The 12708-nt window shown below is 34.2% G+C and overlaps 1 protein-coding gene and 1 pseudogene across 1 annotated transcript; one reads left to right on the forward strand and one right to left on the reverse strand.

Annotated features, from left to right (window-relative positions):
* Window positions 1-1425: 1425 nt before the first annotated feature.
* Window positions 1426-7096, reverse strand: LOC141249526 (uncharacterized; annotated as a pseudogene).
* A 2501-nt stretch (window positions 7097-9597) lies between these two features.
* Window positions 9598-11360, forward strand: LOC141249527 (uncharacterized). The gene is made up of 5 exons (XM_073669664.1): window positions 9598-9654; window positions 10118-10323; window positions 10914-11028; window positions 11101-11184; window positions 11259-11360. The coding sequence occupies exons 1-5, from the start codon at window positions 9598-9600 to the stop codon at window positions 11358-11360; spliced, it is 564 nt and encodes a 187-aa protein (XP_073525765.1).
* Window positions 11361-12708: the final 1348 nt, after the last annotated feature.

Consider the following 12708-nt stretch of genomic DNA (forward strand, 5'->3'; position numbering starts at 1 on the left):
AGACTCGTTTGGAAAATGAAACTACCGTACAAAGTAAGGAATCTTGCTTGGAGGATATGCTCTCATAACCAAGCAAAACATCTATAACTGGCTTCTTATTAACAATCCATCATGCGACATTTGCTTGGGTACAAAAGAAACAACTTGGCATGTGATCTTCGAATGTACCCATTGTGATGCGACGTGGTATGGCTGCACTATTCTGGTGTGGGAAAGACAGTTCATATTCCTACTAAATGTAAAGGAGTTACATGGTTCGGCAAGAGTCGAAAGTCTTTTGGTGCATTCATGGATCACGTGGACTGCACGTAACAAGATCCTATTTTATCCCAAACCATCAAATGTGGAACTACTGAAAGAAGGATTGTTACACTATGTGGCTGACTACAAATCCATCCATGAGACTGGGAAAATCCCTCACAACCACTGCAGTTCAGGCGGTCTTACAATCAACCAGGCAAGGTGGACACAAACTCCTTTGGGTTTCTACAAGGTCAACATCGGCGCATGTATTCTGAACAACAAATTCAGCATGGGCATTGTTTTTTGTGAATCAGTGGGAATGCTTATCCGGGTTGACAGTCGACGTTGCAACTTCTCAGGAGGCGTCTGCATGGAAGGGGCCATGCATGACTCACCAGGGTTGAAATTCGTGGCTTATTTGGTGTGTGTTTTAAGTCAGATTGGACAGCATCAATTCTCGTCAAACCAAAACCTCGTAGTACTCCCTCTGTCCCATAATGTTCTTTTCATTTCATTTTGGTACACTATTCACATTTGAAGAGAATGTTCTCAATTTCTCTTAATGCGTATATAAAAACATAGTCATGTGTGATCTTGTTTTATTCGTCTCGATGAGTACTTTAACTACATATAAATTTTACGATTTTTAGTAACATCTACTTAGAGATATTTAGGACACAAAACATGTCTCGGCAAACGAGTCGAAAAGAGGTGAGAAGAACATTCAGCTGGTGTTTGAATAATTCAGCTGGTGTTTTCACAATTCAGTTGGTGTAATTAAATTATTCAGTTGGTGTTTGGATAATTCAGCTGGTGTATTCAGAATCAGCTGGTGTTTGAATAATTCAGCTGGTGTTTTCATAATTTAGCTAGTGTAATTAAATTATTCAGCTGGTGTTTGAATAATTCAACTGGTGTTTTCATTATTCCCCAAAGTATCCTATAACAGCTGGTGGTTTCATATAGTATTTTCATATGATACTTTTCAACAGCTTGTCCAAAACAGTTTGAAACACCAGTTTCCAAAACAGTAGAAATATTTTCCAATAGTTGAAACATTATTCTAAAAGCAAACTCTAAATTATGAACTCTTAGCGGCTGTTTTGAAAAATTATAAACAACAGAATTCAAAATTCTTAATTGTGTCATATATTGAGTTTTGAACAACAGAATTCTTAATTCTTAATTCAAAAGCAAACACTATTATAAAGGAACAGAATTCATAATTCTTAATTCTAAAGCAAACATTATTCTACAACACCACTTCAATACTGAATTATGAACAACCGAATTCAGAATTCTTAATTGTCTCATATATTGAATTTTAGACACTAGAATGACATCAGTAAAAATACAAAGGTGTTTTCATATGTTCAACTGTTTCATCAGATGTTTCCATATTTCAGAATTCATAATTGTGTCATATATTGAATTTTGAACAACAAAATTCTTAATTCTTAATTCAAAAGAAAACTTTATTCTAAAGCAACAAAATTCTTAACTCTAAAGCAAACATTATTCTAAAACATCACCTTCAATACTGAATTATGAACAAAAGAATTCAGAATTCTTAATTTTGTCATATATTGAATTTTAGACACTAGAATGACATCAGTAAAAATTATGAACAACGGAATTCAGAATTCTTAATTGTGTCATATATTGAATTTTAGACACTAGAATGACATCCGTAAAAATACAATGATGTTTTCATATGTTCAACTGTTTCAACAGATGTTTTCATAATTCAGAATTCTTAATTGTGTCATATATTGAATTTTGAACAACAGAAGTCAGAATTCTTAATTCAAAAGAAAACATTATTCTAAAGCAACAGAATTCATAATTCTTAATTCTAAAGCAAACATTATTCTAAAACACCACTTTAAATACTGAATATGTTCAATTGTTTCAGCAGATGTTTTCATATGTTTAGCTGTTTAAGTTGGTGTTCTACTTTCCCATATATATCAACATCTAGATTTTGTCAATAGGAACTCAAAGTCGAGGACTGACACAAGAACAAATTGCATTGCTTCTAGTTTCTAAATTCAGAAAAAACAAAATATCCTATAACAGATTGCATTAATTGATAAATATCCTATAATAGAAAAACATTATTAATTGATAAATCAAAATATTCTATAATATAAAAACATGTGGTTGTATTGCAAAGCTCAACACAAGATCACTATTTTTCAATTTTTTCTTTTTTGCATTGGATTTAGATGTGACACCCTTTCTCCTTGTATCGTCTGTAAGCTCATCAACCTTCTTCCTTTTTTGTCTTTCTTTGATGGTGAAACAACCTCAATATCCACATCTTTAATATATGTACCTTCATTATGATCACCTCTAACATACAACTCTTCATCAATGTTCTCATCCACAATGGGTCATCTTCATCATTTTCAACTTCTTCCCCAGGATACTTTTTTCTTGCTGATAGAACGATCGACAACTTCTTGTTTGATGGATCTTGTACAAAAAATACTTGTTTCGCTTGTGATGCAAAAATAAATGGCTCATCTAAATACCTAAATCTGCTAAGATCAACAAGAGTAAATCCTAAGTTATCAACACTGACTACACTCTCATCAACCCAGTTGCATGCAAAGACTGGAACTTTGAATGTAGTGTACTCCAATTCCAATATTTCCTTGACAACTCCATAATATTGGATCTTCTTATAAACTAGATTGTCATCTTTGGCAGTTGGAATAAGGGTTTGAGCTATGAGAGTGACACCGCTGTTCTGCACTGAGCTTTTCTCATCTCGTTTCTTTGTGTAGAATGTGTATCCATTAATGGTATATGCAGTGAAATGGGAAGCTTCCATCCTCGGGCCATAAGATAACCATTTTTAACTTTTCAGAAACACACTCTGCTGAATTTTCTAATTTTGTTGACACCTTGTGTTTGAACCATTCAATAAAGGTGTCGTTGTGCTTCTCTGCAATCCACTTCTCATTTCTTCTCGGATACATGCCTCTCAGCAAGTTCTTATGATTTTCAATATAAGGCTCAACTTCATCAATGTTATGAAGAACATAAAGGTGTGCCTTCTTGTGCATATCAGGAGATATGCTTAGCAGCTTTGCTCCTGAAATCCCCTCTCCTTCTGATGTGTACATCCTTCTAGATGCGGGAACACCAATAGTTTCCATATCAGGTACATACTCACTACAAAATTCAATAGCCTCTTCAGTTATGTACTGCTCAGCTATGGAGCCCTCCGGATAATACTTGTTCATTATATACCCCTTAAGCACTTTCATGAACCGTTCAAAAGGGTACATCCATCTCAAATAGACTAGACCACATAATCTCACCTCTCGGACGAGGTGAACTACCAAATGAACCATGATATCAAAGAAAGAGGGCGGGAAGTACATCTCAAGCTCACATAGAGTATAGATGATATTGCTCTGTAATGAATTCAGATGGTTGGGATCAATTACTTTGCTACAAACTGCCTTGAAGAAAAAGCATAATCTGGTAATTGCAAGTCAAACACGCCTCGGCAAAATGGCCCGTAGAGCTATTGGTAATAACTCTTGCATCAAAATATGAGAATCATGAGACTTCATCCAACTAACTTCAAGTCTGTCACTGAAACCAGATTCCTAATGTTAGACGAATAGCCAGTAGGAACTTTGACTTGAGAAAGAAACTCAATAAAATCACGTTTCTCTTGCCGGCTTAGAGTGTAGCATGCAGGAGGCATAAAATGTCTATTCCCCCTTTTTATTGGTTGTAATTCCGGTCTAATTCCCATGGCATATAAATCTTTCCTAGACTTTATGCCATCTAAATCTTTCAATATGCATCACATCAAGGAAGTGTCTCACAAATAGCATTTTCCAGTAAGGAAGAGAGAAAAATATCGACATTTTTTCCATCCATTGACAGTTATAACTTTCCTTTTCTTTCCACATTCATCCTTCTTCCCGAATGATAATTCTATTCCTTTCACCCTTTCATGCACTTGCTGGCCCGTTAACGGTATGGGAGATGCCTTTTCTTCGACTTCTCCATTGAACTTCCTTTTCTGCCTACGATACGGATGATCTTCTGGTAAAAACGTGCGACCAGCCATGTACACTGTCTTCTTACTACTTGGCAGCTGGGTATAATGGGTATCTTGTTCACAAATGGGGCAAGCATAATGGCCTTTGGTAGTATATCCTGAAAGATTTCCATAAGTCGGGAAATCATTTATGGTGCAAAATAGAAGTGCCTTCAAGTTAAATGTCTCATGTTTATATGCATTAAAAACCTCAACTCCGACTTCCCATAATTTCTGTAAATCTTCAATCAATGGTGTCAAATATACATCTATGTCGTTCACTGGCTGTTTTGGCCCTGAAATCAGCAAAGATAGCATCATGTATTTGTGATTCATACAAAGTGCTGGAGGCAAGTTGTAGACACTCATAAGGACATGCCACATACTATAGTTCCTACCAATACTATCATAAGGACACACTCCATCAGCAGAGAGTGCAAGACGTATGTTTCTGCTCTCACTCCCAAAATTAGGAAATCTAGAGTCTATGTACCGCCATTGGGGAGAGTCTGCTGGATGTCTGAGCTTACCATCCTTTATCCTTTCATTCGCATGCCAAGTTAAATTCTTTGCAACTTCTGGTATAGCAAACATACGCTTAAGTCTCGGTATGATGGGGAAGTACCAAAGTACTTTAGCAGGAACATTTTCTTTCTTATATCTCGGAGAATTACAGATAGGACAACTTTGTTCATTAGCATACTCATTCCTGTATAGGACACAATCATTGCGACAAGCATGTATCTTCACGTAGGTCATTCCCATATGAGACATCATCTTTTTTGCTTCATAAGTACGACCCGGAAGGACATTATCATTTGGAAGCATATCTTTTAGAAGTTCTAATAAAGATGAAAAACTCTTATCACTCCAACCATTAGCCACTTTGAGATTATACAGCTTCACAACAGCGGACAATTTGCTAAACTTAGAGCAACCGGTATAAAGTGGCTCATTTGCATCACTTAAAAGGGCATCAATTCCGTCTCCTGATTGTTGTAGATATTTCATAGCATCATTAATCATTTCTTCTAGTCTATCACTCTCATGAACCTCATCTTCCTTACCACCTTTTAACCCGTCATTATCTGTCTCACCATGCCATATCCATCGTGTGTAACTTGAGACAAATCCATATTCAATCAAATGATGTCTTAGTTCTTCATCACTAACTTTCTCTATGTTTCCACACCTTATACAAGGACATCGGATCCTTTTACCTACCCCATAATGTAAAATGGCTTGATTTACAAATTTAGTAACTCCGTTTAGATACTCAAGAGAACATCGGTCTTTTGACATCCATGTTTTATCCATGATAAAACTGACCTTCCTATATGTTAACAAATAGATATTACTAGAAATTAATATGTCATACAAAGGATTATTTTACCCACCCTATAACGTAACATGTCTTGATTTACAAATTTAGTAACGTTCTCTATGTTTAAACCGAATCATTTAAACTATTACAAAGGGTACATACCTTACTTGGATAACCAGTAGCTTGAATGATGGGTAGAACAACAACTAGAAAAATGAGCCAAGACCTAGAAAGAATAGAAACAATTTGTACAATTTAGATATGATGTCAAGTAATTAAGGAAACAGAATTTCAAATTCGGCTGCTGTAATTAAATTATTCAGGACAGAATTGAATCAGGTAACTACTGGAAAGCAATTCAGGACAGAATTGAATCAGGTAAAATTCAGTTCTTCTAGATTTAGCAGGACATAAATTCATTTCTTGTAATGTTTTCATAATTCAGCTGATGTAATTAAATTATTCAGCTGGTGTTTTCATAATTCAGCTGGTGTTTTCATACAGAAGCTAGTGTTTTCATAATTCAGCTGGTGATTGAAGAATTCAGCTGGTGTATTCAGAATTGAGCTGGTGTTTGAATAATTCAGCTGGTGTTTTCACAATTTAGCTGGTGTAATTAAATTATTTAGCTGGTGTTTCAATATTCAGTTGGTGTTTGAATAATTCAGCTGGTGTTTTCATTATTCCCCTGGTGTTCTAAATTCAGATAAATCAAAGTATCCTATAACAGCTGGTGGTTCATATAGTATTTTCATATGGTACTTTTCAACAGCTTGTCCAAAACAGTTTAAAACACCAGTGTCCAAAACAGTAGAAATATTTTCCAATAGTTGAAACATTATTCTAAAAGCAAACTCTAAATTTTTGAACTCTTAGCTGTTGTTTTGAAAAATTATAAACAACAGAATTCTTAATTCTTAATTGTGTCATATGTTGAATTTTGAACAACAGAATTCAGAATTCTCAATTCGAAAGCAAACATTATTCTAAAGCAACAGAATTCATAATTCTTAATTATGTCATATATTGAATTTTAGACACTAGAATGACATCAGTAAAAATAAAAAGGTGTTTTCATATGTTCAACTGTTTCATCAGATGTTTCCATATTTCAGAATTCATAATTGTGTCATATATTAAATTTTGAACAACAAAATTCAGAATTCTTAATTTGAAAGAAAACATTATTCTAAAGCAACAGAATTCATAAATCTTAATTCTAAAGCAATCATTATTCTAAAACACCACCTTCAATACTGAATTATGAACAACAGAATTCAAAATTCTTAATTTTGTCATATATTGAATTTTAGACACTAGAATGACATCAGTAAAAATTATGAACAACAGAATTCAGAATTCTTAATTGTGTCATATATTGAATTTTAGACACTAGAATGACATCAGTAAAAATACAATGGTGTTTTCATATGTTCAACTGTTTCAACAGATGTTTTCATAATTAAGAATTCTTAATTGTGTCATATATTGAATTTTGAACAACAGAATTCAGAATTCTTAATTCAAAAGAAAACATTATTCTAAAGCAACAGAATTCATAATTCTTAATTCTAAAGCAAACATTATTGTAAAAAACCAATTTCAATACTGAATATGTTCAATTGTTTCAGCAGATGTTTTCATATGTTCAGATGTTTCACTTGGTGTTCTACTTTCCCATATATATCAACATTTAGAGTTTGTCAGTAGAATGCCAAAGTCGAGGACTAACATAAGAACAGATTGTATTGCTTCTAGTCTCTAAACTCAGACAAAACAAAATATCCTATAACAGATTGCATTGATTGATAAATATCATATAATAGAAAAAAATTATTAATTGATAAATCAAAATATCCTGAAAGGAAACTAGAAACTTTTTAAATATACACCTTTGTAGAAACTAGATGTTGGTGTTTTCCCAAATTAGAAACTAGAAGCTTTTTAAATATAAATAGAGGTAATATGTAACCCGAAAGGAAATGAAAACAGAGGAAATTTTCTTTAGCCTACAGAAACTTTGGTTCCTACAGATGCAATACTGCAGAAAGACAATGTAATGAAAGAATCAATACAGAAGAAATCTGTAACCTAAGAGGGATTGAGAGATTAATAGAGAACTGCGATTACTGGCTCTGTATGGGTAAGAATGGCATTGGAAGCGCAGATATGGAGGAGTTGAAGCAGTGGAGAGATTAGATCAATGGGGATGTTTTTGGCTTTTTGAGAGATAAATGGAAAACTGTGATTACTTATCTGTTGAATGTAGTAGGAGGAAGACGTATGTTTCTGGCTTTTAGAGAAAGAACGTAGTAGGAAGAAGATGCTAGAAAATTAAACGTTGCAGGAGATAGATGCAATAGGAGGAAGACGCTATAAAAATGAGGAGGATGAAGACACAGTAGGAGGAAGACATCAAAATCAAACTTATCTGGTGAATGCAGTAGGAGGAAGATGTAGCAAAATCAATCAAAAACTGACCACTTCTAAAGAAAATAGAGAGAAAGAACGCAAGTTACTAGTATGAAGAACAGAGAGAAGTTGAATAACCTTATGAGACACAACAAGTCGAGTTCAACAGCTATGAAGAGATCGGACGAGGGATTCCAGCAGAAGAACGAAGCCAAAGAACGCAAGTTACTAGGGCAAACACAAAGCACGTACTTTTCTAGAAAATTAAGAGAAAGCAAATAACTAATTTATTAGGGTGAGGTGTTTTAATTAGTATATATAAATAATATTCCTAAAATTTTATCTAATAAAATCCTATCTAATAAAATCCTATCTAATAATAAAATTGCCTTAAAAATATCTAATAATAAAATACAATCTATATCTTAAATATCCAATTTAACAAAAATTTGTATGTGGTTTAAAATATCTATCTAATAATAAAATATCCTATCTAATGTGAAATATCCTATCTAATAAAAATATCCTATTTAAAAAAAATATTGCCTTCAAAAACATATCTAACAATAAAATATAATCTATATGTGAAATATCCTATCTAATAAAAATGTATCTTGTTTAAAAAAATAGTAACATTGTATCTACTAATAAAATTCAATTTATATATGTAATTTTGAAAGTTTCCCGCGAAAACGAATTTACTACGGTTCATTTAAAATAGTATATTTTACTACTGGAATAAAACAATTCAAGAAAATAACAATTTACTACGGTTGAATGGAGAACCGTAATAAATAATGTAAAACAGTAGTTATTGGGACATTCCTTTTACTACGGTTCTCCTCCCAACAGTAGTAAATAAGAACAACCGGAGTAATTTTGACCATACGAGCAGCAAATTACATCTCTGTAGTAAATTTGTCGTGTTATTACCCCGGTTGTCACTGAACCGTAGTAAAAACACCACTAAATTAGTACGGTTATGGGATAAAATGTAGTAAATATGTTCAATTTGCCGATTTACTACTTTATGACACGGAACCGTAGTAAAATGAACCGTAAGTAAAGGCTGTTTTTCTACTAGTGAAGATTCAGTACTTTCAAATATCAACTCTCTTTATTCTCACTTTATGGAATGTTCTTTTTTACACGTCAAACGTTCTCTAAATATGGTTGCACACTTAGTTGGTAAGGTTTGTTTTGAATCAGATTCTAATTTATCTTTTGTTTGTAAATTTCCGCAAGATATTTCTAGTCTGACGGATCTAGACTCAACATAATACTACAGGTCCTTTTAAGAAAACTAGTCACTTGAAAATCACTACTACAAAACGAGTCAAATACCCCATAGCAAATATCTCTGGCGTGTATTACATGAGATATAAAGCTGAAAATAATGAACCACATATCATATACACCATACGTGGAAATAATCCGTGATATATAGGAAATCAAATATCACGGACGTGTATTACTCAAGATATAAAGCAGCTCTCTTTATTCTCACTTTATGGAATGTTCTTTTTTACACGTCAAGCATTCTCTAAATATGGTTGCACACTTAGTTGCTAAGGTTTGTTTTGAACCAGATTATAATGTATCTTTTGTTTGTATATTTCCACAAGATATTTGTAGTCTGACGGATCTAGACTCAACATAATACTACAGGTCCTTTTAAAAAAAACTAGTCACTTGAAAATCACTACTACAAAAAGAGTCAAATACCCCATAGCAAATATCTCGGGCGTGTATTACACGAGATATAAAGCTGAAAATAATGAACCACATATCATATACACCATACGTGGAAATAATCCGTGATATGTAGGAAATTAAATATCACGGATGTGTATTACTCGAGATATAAAGCAGGATTGTTTTTAAAACCAATCTAATACCTCATATATGTAGGAAATCAAATACACCATTTTCATTATCACGAGATATAAAGCTTCTTCATAAACCCAATCTTATATACACTTGGGCTCCCAATCTAATACCTCATATCTAGCCATGGGCCGTGGCATATACCTCATATTGGGTCGTGATATATGTCAATTTTAATTAAGGCCGCTTCCTTTTCAATATCCCGCCTCCTTGCGTACTTCCCTTTTCATAAAACCATCTTTTACGCGCTTCCCTTCTTCATCCCCTTCGACCTTGGGCGCGCTTCTTCATCCAGTTCTGCATCCCCTTCTTCATTCCCTGCTAGTCTCCATCGGTTAGTCTCATCCAGTTCTTCATCCCCATCTTCATTCCCTGCTAGTCTCAATCGGTTAGTCCTCTTCGATTTTAGTTTTCACTGTGCGATTTGTTATTGGAAGTTTACTGCTGAGTCACTGTGTGATTCGTTATTGGAAGTTCCCTCCTAGTTTCCATCGGTTAGTCCCCTTTGATTTTACTGCTGAGATTGTGGTGTGAAGTTTACTTCTGCCGAGATTGTGGTGTGAAGTTCCCTGCTAGTCTCAATCGGTTAGTCCTCTTCGATTTTATTGGAAGTTTACTTCTGTCGTTATTGGAAGTTCCCTGTTAGTTTCCATCACTTGTTTCTGATTCATTCTTTCCTGTTAGTTTATAGAATATGTACCCTTGCATATGCCTCTAACACCCTAGAACAAGTCACAACTTCTGTCGTTTGGCAGCTAATATCTATTGATCACTCTTTCCAGTTGAACTGTGGATTTGGGAGCCTTCACATTGGCTTATGGCTTAATAATTATTTCTTGTTGTCTGAATGAATGCTTCTTTCTTTCCTATGATATCCTTCACGCCTTCTTTGATCAGAAAATTAGGGTTGAAGGTATGTTTGTGTTAACAGAGGTAGAACTGCAGTTTAGAGATTGAAACCTGGAATTTGGTGAACAGGTGTATTCCTTTTAGGTACAGAAATTCCACTTACTGCAATGGAGCCTCTGGAGAACAGATTGTTGAAGTTCTAATGATAACCTCTGCTAGCGAACCAGGTCTTTTGTTTCCTAAGGTAAACATTAACCTCTTTAACATAGATTAGAGTTTGATTTGAAATAAAAAAAATTGACGTGTAAACATACAGGGAGGTTCGGAAGATGATGAGACTCTGCAGCAAGCAGTAGTGAGTGAAGCCATGGAAGAGGCTGGTGTGAAAGGAGATCTAATGGTGATAATTTCTCAAGTTTTGTTTCCACATGAATTAGTGTTATTCTAATACATTTGATTTGATATGATAATCAGGGTAGCTTGGGTGTGTACGATTTTAAGAGCAGAACACTCCAAGATGAGTATTGTCCTTCAGGACTGTGCAAGGCTGAAATGTGGTGGCTACTTAATCAATAATTCACTGAAATTGGAAGAGGGCAATAGATTTTTTGAGGGGCTCATAGCTCATTTAAGCCAACAGAGTGTCATAGAAGTGTGGTATGCATGCTTAAGTTTATACTTGATCTCTTTTGCGTGTCATTTGGTGTAATAAACATCTCTCATAACCTGTTGTGGAAGTTGATGGTCATCTGTGTGACATAGCGGCATCTACCAGTTCTGAACTTGGTGCAGGTAGAACTTGGTGCTATTTTAACTTGTTATGGGTGCATCTAGAGCTTTTCTAAATGGAATATGTTGATATAGATGCTTAAAAAAGGTTTCTGTCTACACTGACAGATTTTGCTTCCAGCTGTGTTATGTTTCCTGGGATGATATGCTCTCATCCTGTGTTATGCGTACTATTTTAAATTATTTTGGTTGATGCTAATCAAGTTCTTTCTGTAAGATTAGTTCTTTATTTTTCTTATCTACCTGAGATTAATATAATATCATGTAGTTTGTATAACAAAATCTGCATCTCGTCGTTGTTCCAATTGAAATTTGTTTCTTTCCATCTATATGTTAGAGCTAGGATCAGATCGGTACCCTCTTGCATTTTAGCTATTTTAAATGCATGATCTCTTGTATTCATTCTTTGTTGTTGCTTTTATCAGGCTTTCTCTCATTTAGAAGGAGATCTAAATGCAGCATTGTAGTTGTCACTAGAATTTTCTTCAAGAGCTCCTTTGGATATGTTACCTCATCAAATGATTCTATATATGATAGATGCCTCACAATCAACTGGTGCATCCTTCCTTCAATTTTGATTTGTGATAACATTTAGATTTTAGATCAATAAGAACTTCCAATCATTTTTACCTTTTTTGTCTTGCAGTCAACTTTGAACTTGCAAGTTTGGCTCTTGAAATGTGGTTCGGATGACATTCTTTTTTGTGGAGGAAACTTTCAACTTTGGCAGAGGCATGTTTAAATATCAAGTATATAACACAATATACGTTTGCATAACTACATGTGGTAACATTAATCTTTTACTCTAACCTTGTGTAATACAGAAATATTGGTTGTTGATGCTATCAATAACAAACTGTCCATAACTGAAGCAGTCTGTAAGTAAATACTATGTGAGACTTCTGATCTGAAAGTAAATACTATGTGATGCTAATTTACTTCACAAATTATATATAAACATGTTAGTATGATCTGATAGTACTATATCTCTTCAGAATTTTTTTCCATAAAATCTCAAGAGGTTCCTTGATAAATTTGGACATAGAAATCCCTACTGGCCAGGCATTTTCTAACAAGCTCTGATCTCACCTTTCTTCAGGAAAACATTTGTGCTGTGAAGGATTATTTGGCCCAG

The sequence above is a fragment of the Phyllobates terribilis genome, unplaced genomic scaffold, assembly GCF_046119375.1.
Source record: "Phyllobates terribilis strain yellow unplaced genomic scaffold, ASM4611937v1 Scaffold_4726__1_contigs__length_57779, whole genome shotgun sequence".
Lineage (NCBI taxonomy): Eukaryota > Metazoa > Chordata > Amphibia > Anura > Dendrobatidae > Phyllobates > Phyllobates terribilis.